This window comes from Nilaparvata lugens, chromosome 7 (genome assembly GCF_014356525.2).
Source record: "Nilaparvata lugens isolate BPH chromosome 7, ASM1435652v1, whole genome shotgun sequence".
Taxonomy (NCBI): domain Eukaryota; kingdom Metazoa; phylum Arthropoda; class Insecta; order Hemiptera; family Delphacidae; genus Nilaparvata; species Nilaparvata lugens.
The window spans coordinates 62,687,083-62,704,078 of record NC_052510.1 but is presented as its reverse complement, the minus strand read 5'-3'; the positions used below and the strand labels follow the sequence as shown (position 1 = coordinate 62,704,078).

Below are 16,996 nucleotides of genomic sequence, written 5' to 3'. Positions count from 1 at the left end.
AACGGTTCTCATTCAATTCTTATAGTTTAAATTGAATCAACTTCAGTCGTTATATTACCCAAATCTTTTGATTGTATTGTAATGAAGCTAGATTAATTGAATTATCTGTTTCTGTACAGGTTTTGATTCAAGGGAGGGAGAGTCTGAACCGAGCTGTTGATGGAGATACAGTGGCCATTGAGTTACTTCCCGAGTCAGAATGGTCGGCACCCAGCGAATTGATTCTCGAAGATGTGGAACCCGAAGCTGGTAGATTGAATTTCATTACAATCCTATTTCTCAAAAACTTGGGGCCGGTTTCCGAGCTCGGCATTTAGCTAAGTTCTAGACTTTAAACAGCTGGAGTCAGAAAATTGGCTTTCCGCAGTCGCAGTCCACGTTTAAATTAAATTCGAAAAACTTGAAATTTGAACGCAAAATAAAAGAAAGAGAAAATAGTGTAAAGTTTCAGCTATTTTGAATTATTCAGGAATGTTCCATTTCGTCAAGGAAAAACGTTTCCAATTATCTATATAAATAAAAATCCAGCCTCAAATTTTGACATTCAATAACTTTTTTATGTGTGCACCGAATTTGATGATTATTTTTAAGTTTTGTTCGTTGTGTTCAGGACCAGGTTTATGGCCTATCAAATTTATGATCAGACTTCAGGACTCTTTCCTACGGTCCTTCAAAGTTTACATGTAATCCTTATGGAAGAATATTTGTGAGCTGGCCACACAGCACAGAAATAAAAATCAGCTGTTATAAGCATTGCGTCATCCAACAGCCGTCGGTAGATCTGTTTTTCTATTTTCTTTCTACTGATTCACAAAATTTCAATTCTTAATAATGCCACGGTACTAACGACTTCCAAACTTGGGTCGTAAAACTCGAAATTCTCTAAATTTAGAATATGCACGGGAAAATCAGCAGCAAGAAGATTTACCATTCAATTCCCAGCAAGCTGCATCCAACTATATCTAAAGATACAAACTGCACAACTAAGGCTAGTTTCACATTCATTCGGTTCGTTTCGTTTTCGGCAAATTCCGATAAGTGTGAAACGGTAATTCGGTTTGAATTCGGTACCGAATAGAAACCGCATAGAACCGAACGCCCACTTGACACTAATAAATTCCATCAGGTTTCAATTCGTTGCTGGCGAGACGCTACTTTCACACACTTTCGGTTCGTTTCGTTTTCGATTCGTTTTCGGCAAATTCCGATAAGTGTGAAACGATGATTCGGTTTGAATTCGGTACCGAATAGCAACCGCATAGCACCGAACGCCCCCTCGACACGAATAGGTTTCATCATATTCGAATTCGTTGCTAGGGAAACGGGAAAAAACAAAGTCTTTTACACACGCTTGCCTTTTTTGTTTTTATTTTAAACTGATATCGTGATTATCTGTTTCAAAATTTTCCAAGTCAAAATCATATGGTCAATTCATTTCTGTTAGTTCACAGGAACATTTCTTTCTCAATGAATAGTTTGCTAAAAAAATATGAAAGATATAAATTGAAACTCAGGGAGAATTTTTATTCCTTTATTATTTTTTTTTATTTTTCCACGAATATTACATGATTTCATCAATGGAGAGAAGAGATGAAGTTTATATACCATGTGTCAAAACAAGAACAAATTTTCAATTCAAAAAAATCATCTCTCTGGACATAAAAAATTAACAAAATTAAAAAGAAACTATTCAAATAGTTCACAATTTTTAATTAATTTTAAAATTTTGTTGTTCAAGAAATAACATATCACAATTTAACACAAGCTGTTATATTTAAATATACAAGCATGAACTGTGAAAATCCAGACACAGCTGTGTTTGAGAAGAAAATACCTAATTGGAACCGTACGAATTAAAACTTGACATGTATGAAAGCCTCATTCGTTTTCGGTAACGTACCGAACCGAACCGAAAACGTACCGAACCGAATGAAACCGAAAGCGTGTGAAGCTAGCCTAACTAAGCACGTAGAAAGTCCATATTGAGATATAAATTTTAATATTGATTGTTGGATAATTTTCATAAAAATATAGTGCATCAGATTAAGCTAAGGCTAAACACACCTGAGGAGGCGCAGCTTGGTGATACAAAGTGTTGACCTTATGGAGATTACCTTATCACACCGTTCCACGCAATGCCCGATTCAAGGTGTGTGAGCTCTTCTATTCAAACCAGTAAGCAAGAAGCACCTGGATGCAAAATGCCGCATCGCGCCTTCTCAGGTGTGCATCCAGCTAAAGTTTGTCATGAAATGCATTAACTATTTGGCGGTACGAAGTTCGCCGGGCCTGCTAGTAGAAATTAAAGATTATTTTGTTGCGACTATTTACAGCGACTACACCCCGTTTTGGAAAGCCAATCTTCTGACTCCAGCTGTTTAAAGTCTAGAACTTAGCTTAATCCCGAGCTCGGAAACCGGCCCTTAAAATTTGTAATTTATATCTCAGTATACAGCTTTATGTGACAAAAATTAAACTATAATTTTTTCTAATGATTCTACTGAAATTTTAATGCGGGATACTCTTGATGACTCAGTTGAACAAGGAATGGTAATTCTAAATTTAAAAGGATTGGTTTTGTAGAAAATTAATATATTTTTGAAGGAGATTAATGATATCTCTTTCTTTGAAAACCACTTATCTTACAGTATTTTGTTGCACAGGAGATGTTCTAGAAGAAGAGGAGGAGAGAGAATTGAGAGAAGCCAAGAAAAAGCAGGTTGAAAAACAACCGACTGGGAAAGTTGTCGGCATTATCAGGAGAAAATGGCGACAATACTGTGGGATTCTACAGGAAAATCCAGTGAAAGGGGTGTGTATTTTCAGAAAAAAGTATTAGTTCAAATATTCATAAAATATAATTATAGTACCCTTTGAAATTAATAAAATGATAGGTTAAGAATACAAATTATAAAAACTAGTTTCAGTGTTCACATTATCGTCAGGTAAAATAGAAATGAATAGAATAGAGTTCGATTTTACTTCTTTGAAAGTAAGATGCGATGTGAAATCACTTATTTTCCTTTATAATTTATTAAATAATAAAATTGATTCATCCTATTTGCTATCAAAAATTAATATATATGTCAATACCATTGCTCGCCGTTCTGGTTTTTCATTTCATATAGCGCGCTCTAGAACTGTAAGTCATGATAACTCTCCTCTAAATAGAGTTCAGAGAATCTTTAATCATTGTTCGGAGCACTTAGACGTCTTCTGGTTCTCCCCCTCTAAATTCCGTAAGATCTCATATAATTTGGTTGGGTAGCATGTGATCTGTCTTTTTGTGATTGGTGTTCTAATTTTATAAAATTTCTATTATTATTAATTTAATTAATCATTTCCTCCCATTCTTGGTTTTACACAGACATCCTTTCTCTCTTCATTCTTTCTTCTTCTTTTTTTCTCTTTTTATTATTGTTTGATTCTATTTTGTTTAATAATTATTCTTATAATCAATTATTATTGTTTACGATTACTTCAATGATTATTTGTATTCTTTCATATTAATTGTATATTTCTTCATTTTTTATCTTCTTGTATTTCAAATTGTAAAATGTGTTGAAAATATTGTATTGTGTGAAGGAGACAAAATGGGTTTATCCTGTTGTCTCCATTAATAAAATTATTATTATTATTAAGGGAAGTAAAAAGCTACTGTAACCTACAACTTACAACTTAGGATGTACATAAAACTTTTCACCTCAAACTTGTTATATTCTATCTTCTTTGTGTTTTATAAAGCATTTTTTTCTCGAATTTTCAGTCAGTACGTCACATGTTTGTGCCTGCCGAGCGAAAAATCCCGAGAATAAGAATCGAAACACGACAGGCTGAGAAGCTGCTGCATCAGAGAGTCATTGTCTCAATCGACTCTTGGCCTCGTAATAGTCGATATCCTGTTGTAAGTAAACTAATCTCACTAAACATTTCATTAAAAAGAATAGAATAAGTTTTATTGTAACCGCTTCGGAGGTCTTCAGAAGCATTACCTTCGTCACAATATACAGCAATAATGTCATACAATAATTGAAAAGATACTATTCTAAAAGAACTACAATATCATGGAATATTAATATCCAATTATGAAAATGTCTAGATAAATAACAAAGAGAGAAACAAAAAATATTCAAATATGTGATATTCTGGTCTTGAGACCAGATGTATTAGAAATATATAGATTTCTAACGCTGTGGTTGGACCAAACGAACGAATGCTTGTTGTTTGTGAATTTGTTTTATGTTCCAGAATTTGTATTCTAGCTCTATGCTCGTTTAGTTTAACCCCAACATTTAAAATAGGCCTATAACCTTCCTCGGTAAATTAAGAATCTATATGTAAAATTTCAAGTTATTCAGTTGAATAGTTGAGACGTGATGAAGCGTCATTCGTGAATTTCCTATCCCGTTCGTATATAAGCCAATTCTCTCCTTTATTATATTATGTATTATTCATAATTTTTGTCTTTTACAGGGTCATTTTGTGAAGGCATTGGGCAAAATTGGTGACAAGGAGACCGAAAATGAAGTTCTACTTCTGGAGCATGATGTGCCTCATGGAAATTTTTCAGAAGCTGTTCTAAGTTTCCTTCCAAAATTACCCTGGGTTATCACTCCTGAGGTAGGCTAAGTTATTGAATAGAATGACTTCTACATTTTATTTTATAAAAAATAACAAGACAAGCTAATAGATTATTATTAATATCACTAAAATTTTGTTTTTTAAAGATTTATTTAGGTGTCTCAAGCCACGTTAAAACTCCAAATTATTATATTCAACTATTGGCTAAGGCTATTGGCTATTTATTAAATGGGCCCCAAACATATTCTACTCAAATATATAGTAGAGCTACGATGAACATTGGTAGAAGAAGATTTCAAAGCATTTTATTATGTAGTGTACATTATGTTCCATGTAAACCCTTTGGTTTTGAATCATTTCCTGATGAAACATCATCCAAAAACGGTGTCAAAACCAGGTGTATATCTCTGGACTGGATATAAGGTGTGTTCGTTCTGTTAGCTCCTGTATTACTGTTGGTACCAAAAATGTATTATTGGTACTATTGATGTTCCATGTTACCCCTATGATTTTGCATCATTTTCTGATGAAAAATCTATTATTTTCGTTCATTTCCTGTTGAAAAATCATTCAAAATCGGCATCAAAACCAGATGTATATCACTCGACTGTAGATCAGGTGTGTTCGTTTTGTTAGCTCCTGTATTACTGTTGGTACTAATGGTATTATTTCCTGTTGAAAAATCATTTAAAATCTATAATTTTCCTCCATTTCCTGTTGAAAAATCGTTCAAAATCGGCGTCAAAACTAGGTGTATATCGCTGGACTGTAGATCAGGTGTGTTCGTTTTGTTAGTACTGTTGGTACCACTGGCATTATTGGTGCTGTTGGTAGCCCTGGCGCCAAACAATGTATTCAGTGCCATCCTGATGTCAGCGCTCGTCTCTGATTGGTCGACGGCCTCCAGCGAATCACGTATCGTGATGACGTCATCCGTGTTGCCGCCACGCAAACGCGTCAGTCTCAGTCGCGATTTTCGCGCGTCCAGTTTTCGCATGAGCCGCGGTTTGGCGATTCGCGAGTCGGCCAAGCGGTTGGGACCCGGTTGAGTGACGGTGGTGGTCGAGGGAGGAGTAGAGGGGGGAGGTAGGAGAGTGAGGTCGTTCAGTTTGCGAGTCAATAACTGCTGGAGGTTTGTCATGGCTTGATGTTTTCCCTGGAAAAAAAATAGAATTATGATTCAGTGTCTATTTAAAGTGTCAGAGAATTCGAAAATCATAGGTTTCAATGATTGATAATAGGTTTATTGTATTGGAAATTGTATAAACCGAAAACTTTAGACATATTAGGGCCGGTTCCGAGCTCGGGATTTAGCCAAGTTCTAGTAAACAGCTGGAGTCAGAAAATTGGCTTTCCGAAACGGGGTGTATAGTCGCAGTTTTTATGATAATCTTTATTTTCCCATTTCTATAATTGGAAACGTTCCTTGACGAAGTGAAACATTCCTAAATAATTCAAAATAGCTGAAACTACACGATTTTCTCTTTATATGTTTAATTTTCTATTTTTTCGAAATTTGATTTAAACGTGGACTGCGTCTACGCCCAGTTTCGGAAAGCCAATTTTCTGACTCCAGCTGTTCAAAGTCTAGAACTTAGCTAAATCCCGAGCTCGGAAACCGGCTCTTATATCATTTCAAGTGGTCATTAAGTGAAATGTTTGTAATTGATTCATTCAATTTCTAAATTTTAAAATTTATAGTTTTCATGTTTATTTTGGACTAAATTGTACACGTGAAAGACTAACGTTATCTAGGACTGTATCATCATCTAAATTTGAAAGAAAGTAGCTCAAGGACTCAAGGACTACCTTATTATTATTATTATATTATTATTATTATCAAATCATCTGTTGACCACCTTTAAAAGGGGTATGTAGATTCGTCAATCAGTCTAAACGCTTCAGTCTAAATTTGTCTAATCAGTTTTAGTTGCTCGCAATGAGCCGTAAATTCCGCAGTTGAATATGCGGAGACATTCAATAACTCATTTTTATTTTTGTTCTAAAATTATTATTGTTCATTTCCTTGAGATGTGCAGGTCGAGCATTGAACAATCTTATACCAGCGCTTTTCACTCCCCGCTGATTGAAGAGTTGTTCGACGAACCTAGTCTTTCAAGTTTTGCCTGTACCGAGTTTCGTAATTGTGAAATATCTCTCCAGTACTGAAGTCATGTTGGTGTTTCTTTATAAAACAAAGTGTCTCGAAAATGTAAAGACTAGGCAACGGAAGGATTTTTAACTCTTTAAAAATCGGCCGACAACTGATTCTTCATTGTCCATTTCTGCAGTCTGAATAACTCCATAACACCACTCTAATTCCCCCAGAAAACAATACCAAATTATTATATCTACCAATTTTATGGCATCAGTATCATTTGTATCGTGAATAAATAATAATTAATGAATGTTAAAATATTGTGATCATCAAATAAATAAACTCACTTCAGCTTCTTCCAATAAATTTTCAATCGCTGTTAGGTCAGTGGATGTTTTCACGCTTTCCCATTTGGAAAACATGTCCTTGTCATGGGCTATCACTGCTTTCTCCAGTTCTTGGGTTTCTGGAAAATCAGGCTATTTATGAATATTTATGACTATGAAAATTGAAACGTTTCTGCGGATTTTTCTCTAGCATGAATGAACTTTGATTATTTGAAAAATAATAGAATTATAGTTCGCGTCCCGTAGCTTTGCCTCCATGACTTTGAAACGGCATATAGGCAAGGTATGGTTCGCGGGGTGATATTCCTACTTTTAAAAAAACATACGCTCCAGAGTACCTCGATCTCTAGATGGAGGAAGCTCCTTACTGATGTTCGATGTTTTTGAACTGGTAGTATTGTAGTCTAGTTGCTCTCCGCCGATAGGCAAACCTACAGGATCTGGACTGTATCTAACTTTAGATTTCTCTGATAAGTTTTTCCCGGACTTCTTATGTCAGTGAAATTGAAAAATTTGTACGGTTTTTTATCTGTGGAATGAATGAACTAATTCTAACCTACCTATGGATGGCTCGTTGGAGTAAGTGATAACGCGCCGGTCTAGTAATCAAGTGAACCCGAGTTCGAATCTCGACCGGGGCAAAAGTTTTTGACCACAGCACAATCACATAGATACGGCCACCCCGTCTTTCGGAGGAGACGATAAGTCGTCGGTCCCGACTACCTAAAAAGTAGTCGTCATCTCTCATCATCATCCCTCTTCCCTCTCACTCATTACCCACGCACAAGCCTAAGAGCTTATGTGGGCATCACCCTCAGTATTATTATTATTATTATTATACCTTCATATTCGATTTTTCTGATGAGCTTTTCAACTGAGTTCATTTCCTTTCTGATAGCTTTTCTTTGGCTTCTTAGACATTCCACATTGTTGAGTGTTGCTCTCATTTCGTTGTACAGAAATTCCAGCTCTTTTATTTCCATGTTGATGCTTTCTTCTAGAGCTCTGTGAAGAACATTACACATTTTACAAGTTTTTAATATTGTAGTCCACATTAATAATTCTAGTTTCCTATCTATTGATTTTTCGTGGTAATTGGTAGTATTTTACCATAGAGAAAAGATAGCACCATGAGATATCCCATGGTATAGGACTTTTATGCTCCAAATATTACTTTTATGCTCCACATATAACTATCATGCTCCAAATATCACTAACTCAAGCCGATAGTCCTAGTAGTTGTTTTTGGTGAAGCTATGTGACGCCGGTAGTCTCTCATACTGTGCCGTTCTTACACTCTCACCCCAACAAAACAGTAATACACAGTTAGTCGACAGTAATCGGCTTGTGTTGACAAAAACTCGGCTTGAAATTTGGAATATAAACGCCCTATACCATGGGACATCTACTTCTACTTTTAGTAAAGTTTCTCTATGATTTTACTAACTTTCTTCCCAATCAATATGTCTACTATATTAACTTCGTATTTAGGTTACTCAGGGACTCCATGTGAATGTTTCAACCTGGGAAATCTCATAGCTGTACAAACTTGAACTCAAATCAGTAAAAAAATTCATTATTCCAAATAAAAGTTCTTTATAAATGCTAATCTTGATTGAATCTATAGTGAGGTCCACGTTATAATGGCAGTGTTTGTTAGCAATGTTATTGCTGTCCTTGTCTATCATTCAACAAAGCGGATAGCGCTATCTCTTTCTCACTCTGCTCTGTTGCCAGATCGTCTTTTAACAATGTAGAAATAATAATTGATTAACAAAATATTTCTTCTTAATTATGAAATTATTGAAAAATATAATTTCTTGCTTAATAAAATATAATTATTTTAAACGAGAATGAACATCTAATATTACATCAATAAACCTGTATCAGCTACTGTCTATAGAAGGCATTGACAAGACAGAGGTTCGGCAACGTTGTTCTCCTATCTTTCTCCACTGCCATTATAACGTGAACTTCACTATAGCTATACAAACTTGGCTTACTCAAAATAGTAAAAAGGTCATAATTCTAAATTCAAGTTTTTTTTTATAAATGCTATGCCTTGATTGAATCTAGTCAGAGATTACCTTTGATAGTTATAAGGTAGACTCTCGCCGTTCTGTACGCCTCTTATCCACTTCATGAAACCGCCAAACTGCTCGTAGATGACTCTGAGTGACTCAGAGAGTCGCCGAGTCTGTGACTCGTGTTGACTCGCTGACTCGGTCGGTTGCAGAGGCGAGTCAAGTGCTGACTCGAACGAATTGACTCGCGATGACTCGGCGAGTCTTGGAGTCCGAATTGCTGATTGAGTTGGTTGCAAAGAAGAGTTGATTGCTGACTCAAACGAATTGACTCGAGGTGATTCGGCGAGTCTCGAAGTTTGTGACTCGTGTTGACTCGCTGACTTAGTTGGTTGCAAGATTGAGTCAAGGGCTGACTCGAACGAGTTGACTCGAGGTGACTCGGCGAGTCTTGGAGGTCGACTTGCTGATTCCGTTGGTTGCAAAGTTGAGTCAAGGGCTGACTCGAACGAGTTGACGGATGAATGATTGGAGTCCATGCCACCTTCTCCTTTACTTGATAGGTTGTTTCCTGTTGTACTCATTTTCCTGTGTAGATTTTCATGTCATTGCGTGTAACTTGTCTAAATTTTTTTTTGGCGTTTGTTAAATCAAATAATAATTGGGTTGGGTTAGGAATGTTTCATGGCGGTTTTGGATTAGTGTATGTGGCCTGGAACAGAAAGATACTTTATCAAGAGTTGAAGATCATTCATTTTATTTTGTTTAACTGTGGAGTTTCTAGTAGAACACAACAAGCTTATAGCCTGGTTTTCACTAGTAGAGTTAGTGGTCGAGTAACTGGCATACTAACTCTACCGAGCTAACTACTCTACTTACTTGGTCGAGTAACTGAATTCACTAAAATTGAGAATAATAGGTAAAGTGTGTTGTCTAGTGAACAGAACTAACCTTAAAATGTCAATATGGAACATTCATTATCGCCGATCAGCCACAAAAGTTTTATAAAAAGCATTGATACATGCTTAAACTGATAGTTTAATATGTTTTTCAACATATTGATATTTTCTTAAACTTGATAGCCTACGACACGACCCTACTATACTAGCTTGAGACTGTTTTCATTAGCATAGTAGTGGTGGAGTAGAGAGAGAAGCAATGGTGGGGGAAGAAAAGTGGTAGAGTACTATCCCACGGTGCTATACTACTCTACTCTACTGAAAACTAGTACTCTACCATAAAAGTTTTCATTGGGAGAGTTCACTAAATAGTTAGTTCTTGCCCAGGAAACTCTACCTCTAATTCTACGAATGAAAACAAGGCTTAAGTCTGAAACTATTTCATATTATCAATAAATTAATCCTAATACTTAAATATGTGTCTTATTAATTGAAATATTCAAGCCATGTATACACCAGATTTGTCAACAAAATGTTCTTCACAAATCAATTTTTTCAAAAAAATTGTAATTTTTTTCTGTAGAAAACAAGTCAAATGTTGCTGTGCTTTTTAAGAAATCGGCAACAAATTGCCGAAATTTGCTGAAATCTCAGTTGACAACTCTAGTGTACTATTCTCGTATTAGTTGATAGTCTATCACAGGTTAAGTGCATTGACAACTCTTCTACCAGTTCCTAAAACTTATACAATTAAAAAACCACTTATATTTATTTACAAATATTTCCTATTTTGTTAAGACTGAGAAAGATTGTAAAATTACTCTTAACTTACCAGTTATTTTGTATTATTTTTGATTAAATGTATTGAGTTTATGTGTGTTTCTCTATTGAGTGTGTTGAATTGTAATGTTGTGAAAGCATATGATAAGCTGAAGATTACACTCAAACTTTGAATGTAGCTTGTCATATGTTGTGACATGTAATAAAATCTGATTACTAATATTTATCATTGATGAAATCAATCACAGAAATCTTTAAAAGAACAATGTAGTTTACTCGAGATGGCTGTGAAAAACTCAACTGAAGTGTCCTTGATCTCCTTCAAGGAAGATATTTTTTAATACTATCTTACACCAATTCGGAATAGTTATTTTCAATTAGGTAATTCTACCAACACAGCATGGCGCTTATCTTCAAATCAAATTATTTATTTCGACATTTAAAAAAACAATCACAAACAAAGAGCAAATCAAATATGATGAACAATAAATTTAAATAAAATACAAGTGTTAACTTAAAAATAAGAAAATAATAATACAAAATCATAAATATCTCTTTACGTATGTATATATTATTTACGTACAATATATATTGCATCACCAGCAAAAGAATAAACTTTGCCCGCTGGTGACCGTTGCAAATCGAAAATAGTATAATAATATAAAAAAACCTCATTATTGAGTCATTTCTGAGAATGAAGAAAAGAGAAAAGTAAATAAATTATTAGGGATACAATAAATTTTAATTTAAATAATTTTATCTTGACTTAGAAGAAATGATATATTCTTTTTTGCAACTCAGCATAAGGATTTCCTCTTTCCCTTCAATAAATGTTGGTGATCTCAATGTAATGGGTTGGATTTGATTTTCGCTAGAAAACTTTATGTTCAATTTACAACAAACATTTACTGGCTATTTATTTATTTATTTAAAAAGGCAACTTTGTACATTTTAAGCCTATAGTGAGGTCCAAGTTAGAATGGCAGTGGAGAAAGATAGGAGAACAACGTTGTCGAACGTCTGTCTTCAATGCCTTCTGTAGGCGGTAGCTGATTCATGTTTATTAATGTAATATTAACTGTTTATTCTCGTTTAAAATAATTATATTTTATCAAGCAATAAATTGTATTTTTCAATAATTTTATAATTAAGATGAAATATTTTGTTAATTAATTATGAATTCTACATTGTTAAAAGACGATCTGGCAACAGAGCAAAGCGAGAAAGAGATAGCGCTATCCGCTTTGTTGAATGATAGACAAGGATAGCAATACCATTGCTAATCAAGCACTGCCATTATAACGTGGACCTAACTATAAAAATTATATTCTTTTTTTTTGAAACTCCGCTTAAGGATTTCCTCTATCCCTTCTATAAATATTGGAGATCTCATCCTAATGGGTTGGATTTGATTTTCACTAGAAAACTTCATTTATAATTTACAATAATCATTTAGTGGTTATTTATTTATTTACAAAGGCCACTTTGAAGCATTTTATGCCTAGGTGATGATAATGGGATGTATGATAATACAAACGTTTTCATGAATGGGGAGAAAAGATTAAGGTTATGTACTATGTGTTACATTTTCAAAGTTTTACAGTCCAAAACAAGGAAAAAATTGTTCAATGAGCCTTAAATAAAAAATCTGGTGTGGCGCACTCACACATCTTTCCTTGCCGTTATGAAAATTGATCACCTGACGCTAGTGTAAACGCGCATCTCAAGTCAATGATCTGAGCCAGCTGGTGACAGGTCAATAACTCTGGATACATACAAGATCTGCTATCTCTTCATAGTGAATGATTTAATAGAATCAACAGTTGCCAACAGTTTGCAATATATTGAATAATTACTTTTTCTCAAATTTCAAGCTTATTTTCAATTTTAGGTGAAAATGTTACAAGACATTAATTGAAGAGATTCCCATGCTCAATCTTTTCCACTCGAAATTTTTCGTTTAAATTATATCTGAGACCTGATAATTGAAAATCTAAAATCAAACTTTGTATAGATGGGGCGGAGCTCCTGAAATTTTTACAGATATGGGACTTGTGGCGGTTGATATAGCTTATCAATGACTATTTTAGGTATGGATTTGATGAAAATCGTTGGAGCCATTTTCGAGAAAATCGCGAAAAACCCTGTTTTTGACAACATTTTCGCCATTTTAGCCGCCATCTTGAATCGCATTTGATCGAAATTGTTCGTGTCAGATCCTTATAGTGTAAGGACCTTAAGTTCCAAATTTCAAGTCATTCCGTTAATTGAGAGATGAGATATAGTGTACACAGACGCACATACACTCATACACACACACATACAGTCCAATACCCAAAAACCGCTTTTTTGGACTCAGGGGACCTCAAAACGTATAGAAATTTAGAAATTTGGGTACCTTATTTTTTTCGGAAAGCAATACTTTCCTTACCTATGGTAATAGGGCAAGGAAAGTAAAACTAAAACTGGAGTTTTATGGAATAAATTGATAAAACTTGAAGGCTTGTTAATGAATTGGTTATTTTTCTGTTGACAGGATTTGGCGAAAAGACGGGATCTGAGACATTTGGACGTGTGCTCAGTGGATCCTCCCGGCTGCACCGATATCGATGATGCTCTACATTGTCGTTTACTCGATAATGGAAACTATGAGGTGATCAAAGTTCAACTATTTTATCATTTTAATTGTTAAAAAGTATATATAACACTCATACTTGAATAACTTGTGTGAAATTAATTGAATTTGAATAGTTAAACCATTTTAATAGTTAAACACACACATCGATCTCTGAACGTGCGATATTTTGCATCCTTATAAATTCTATTAGATTGAACATAACTTAACAAACAGATGATGTGTTATAATGTTTGCCAAGCTCCGTTTAATCTGGTATATTTCATAAGGACGGCAAAAAATAGAACGTCCAAAAATGGATGTGTTTAACTGGCTTTAGTTTAAATGCGTCACCTTCCAAAACTGATGTTCATATTTTCTTACAGCGCAGGAACTAATTTCTAAATTTGAATCTAATATCTGTAATATTTGAAGATAAATCTATGGAATATTGCAGAAGAATGAAGGAAACGTTGATTTATTAATGCTTGATTAGATTTCAAATCGATATTGGCATTCATCTGGATTATATTTGAAAATCCTTTTTTCAAGTTTGAATGATATTTTGAGAGTTGATATTTATTGATATCCGACATAAATATCGGCTAGCGCCCAAGTACTAACTTATGCTAGTCGAGCCACAATATGAAAAAAATATATATCACTTCTTGCAAACAATCTGAATAATATTAGTGTACAATCATTTGAATCTAAAATTATCTAGCGCACAATTCATACTTATGCTAGTCGAGCCACAATATGAAAAAATTATATATCACTTATTGCAAACAATCTAAATAATATTAGTGTACAATCATTTGAATCTAAAATTATACTATTTCTAGGAACATTGTAGTGTAATTATTGTAGGGCTATATTTGTGCATTGTGTTCTGTCTATCTTTATTGAAACTTATGAAAATAAATTTAATTTGATTTGTTTGATTGATAGTTTATTTATTGATTCACAGGTGGGAGTACATATTGCCGATGTCAGCCATTTTATCCGGCCCGGGAACGCTCTAGACAAGGAGGCTGCTCTAAGAGCGACCACCGTCTATCTAGTGGATAAGAGAATTGACATGGTGCCAGGTAATTGAATAAGACAAAGCCAATTTCACTCCTTCAAGTACCCCTAGGGCTGCAACAATCAACCTTATCAATTGAATTCAGCATTGTAAGGAATGATCAGACTTCCACTAAATATGTAACGGGGAAATGAAAACTATACATGTAATAACGATAAAGAAAGACTGAAACTATAACCATCAGATTGGTTGAGTGTAAAGATAAAATCAAAGGGTGAACAATCTATTATATAATTTAATGAATCTTCAATATATATTTACATTGAAACAATCAAGATTACTTTATTATAAGGAAACAATATTGAAATTAAATTAATGGGGAAGCTACTCGCTTTGCTGCTAAAGATACAATTTTTGTGGTTATGAAAATTTAAAAAAAGAAAACTCAAAAAGGATAACACCTACCTTTTGAAGATGGCTTCCCTCTTTGTCATTCACTGGTTGAAACGCGACGTTAATTATTAGTTAAAAATCAAAATAACTGATCTAGTGTAATGGGTTCAGAAACCTTCTTATTCAATAATACAATTCTCTTGTATTATTCCCAATAATTTCTCTTTTTCCCAATAATTTTCTCTTGTATTATTATCCCAAAACTGCCCGAACTGCGACAGGAAAACTGTATTATAAAACAAGAGCAAAATCTATCCTTTTCACCAGAACAGTTGGACTTTACTCAAAGTTCTAACGAACGAACTCTGCCCCAAAAGCTAAAATTTGGGTAATAATATCAAATAATAAATAAATAAGCAAATAAAATCTATTCAACAAAAACAATTAAATTACAAATTAGAATACTATAACAATTAATACAATTTAAACATGCATTGAATAATTTCTTAATAGGCAAATATAATTCAATGAATAAATATACACATATAAACTCAGTCAATGCCAAACACGAAAGCCATCTCAAGTACATATTTCTATCTATTGCACAAACGCACGTTTGTTATTAAAAACAGAGAGAATCTAACGTTAATTGACCGAGCGAAGTGAGGTCTAAGATTCAAGTCGAAGGTTTGGCATTTCTCTTAATGTTTAAATGTTTATATGTTGCGCATTTACGGCGAAACGCGGTAATAGATTTTCTTGAAATTTGACAGGTATGTTCCTTTTTAAATTGCGCGTTGACGTATATACAAGGTTTTTGGACATTTTGCATTTCAAGGATAATATAAAAGGAAAAAGGAGCCTCCTTCATACGTCAATATTAGAGTAAAAATCAGACTAAAGAATTATTCATCATAAATCAGCTGACAAGTGATTGCAAAGATGTGTGGAGAAGCCAGTCTATTGCTGTATTTCCATAAGGTCTATAGTTTCAATCAGGTACTTGTGGATGAGAATACTGCGTGAGGTCTACTGTTCACAGAACTACTAGTATTGACAACAATTAAAATAAACAATCTTTCTGTCGATGACAAAAGATTGTTCAAAGACAACATATTGTTCATTGAACTTTTAATTTAAAAACTCTAAAATCCTGATCAATATGAGATAAATATATGATTCATGTATATGTTCCATATGACCAGGTGACAGCATTTTATTCACAAGGAGAAGAGCTAGGTTTTATCAAAAAGATGGAGAACCTCTTGTTCAGAAAATTCAGGTTCTCTATTCCCCTAAATGCATTTGTGAATATTATTCATTTCTGAGATATTGCATCTATTCAAATGCTAATAATATAATTTTTTAGTGCCGGAGTCCGGGCTCCGTGGTGGCCAAGCAATTGGGCCAGCTCTACCTATCCACCTTCTCGGAAAGCAAGTGTCTCGAGCCGCGCGCACATGGTTATTGTAATGAGGAGGGGCGCCATCTAGTTGGTGGATCTGCAACTGCAGGTGGACAAAAGTTAGATAGTTGCTGAATCAAATACCACAAACTGGAATAGTCTATAAATCACTTTTTACAGATTCTATGACACATTATAAAACTAGGGAGTTCTTTTCCAAATATCCTGTAGAAAAGTGTTTTTAATAATAATAATAATAAACAATCCTAGAGAACAATACCCACAAGCTGTATTGGGTCAGATCTGTGCTGACTGACCGAACGATTCCACATATCAGGCCAGATTTAATACTGATGAATAAGCTGACCAGGTAAACAGTCTTAATAGATGTAGGCATTCCATGCTGCCATAACATGGAACACTACTACAGTGGAAAGATTTCCAAGTATCTCCCCCTGGCAGCTGAGATAAAGGATATCTGGCATCAAGAGAAAGTGGAAACCGTTCCAGTCATAATATCTGCAGTTGGATTGATGGGGAAAAAGTGACTGCAAACCTAAGTCATCTGGGTGCCTCGAGGAACGAGATCTACTTGATGCAGAAGGCAGTGATGCTCAACACTGTATCAATGGTTAGGGCATTATTAAACCTAGCAGCAGAGTAATTCATCAAAGTCTTGTCAAAGACCGATTTTGATGAAAAACTCACATAGTAACGTGATGAAAAATGAAAATAATAAAATTTATTTCCTTTAAATAAATACAAACAAGCAATTAATAACATAAAAAGTACAAAATATCTAAAATACAATACAATAGGTCTATAAAA

General features: G+C 34.3%; 2 protein-coding genes across 4 annotated transcripts in view; one reads left to right on the top strand and one right to left on the bottom strand.

The window, feature by feature from the left end:
• LOC111059785 (exosome complex exonuclease RRP44) overlaps window positions 1-16,996 on the top strand; it is a 47,290-nt gene that overhangs the window by 14,020 nt on the left and 16,274 nt on the right. Inside the window, exons 6-11 of the mRNA XM_039433356.1 lie at window positions 120-249; window positions 2,664-2,812; window positions 3,767-3,904; window positions 4,474-4,620; window positions 13,266-13,382; window positions 14,314-14,434. Of these exons, the coding sequence (XP_039289290.1) occupies window positions 120-249; window positions 2,664-2,812; window positions 3,767-3,904; window positions 4,474-4,620; window positions 13,266-13,382; window positions 14,314-14,434 (802 nt within the window). The remainder of the gene's footprint in view (window positions 1-119; window positions 250-2,663; window positions 2,813-3,766; window positions 3,905-4,473; window positions 4,621-13,265; window positions 13,383-14,313; window positions 14,435-16,996) is intronic.
• LOC111059786 lies at window positions 4,635-10,933 on the bottom strand. 3 transcript variants are annotated; one of them, XM_039433358.1, is made up of 6 exons: window positions 10,782-10,871; window positions 9,114-9,762; window positions 7,868-8,031; window positions 7,027-7,145; window positions 5,254-5,737; window positions 4,764-5,136 (listed from the first exon to the last, which is right to left on the bottom strand). In XM_039433358.1, the coding sequence occupies exons 2-5, from the start codon at window positions 9,632-9,634 to the stop codon at window positions 5,276-5,278; spliced, it is 1,266 nt and encodes a 421-aa protein (XP_039289292.1). In that variant the 5' UTR covers window positions 9,635-9,762; window positions 10,782-10,871; the 3' UTR covers window positions 4,764-5,136; window positions 5,254-5,275. The 3 variants fall into 3 exon arrangements, with proteins under 3 accessions (XP_039289291.1, XP_039289292.1, XP_039289293.1); XM_039433359.1 differs by having other exon boundaries at window positions 5,296-5,737; XM_039433357.1 differs by having other exon boundaries at window positions 4,635-5,737; window positions 10,782-10,933.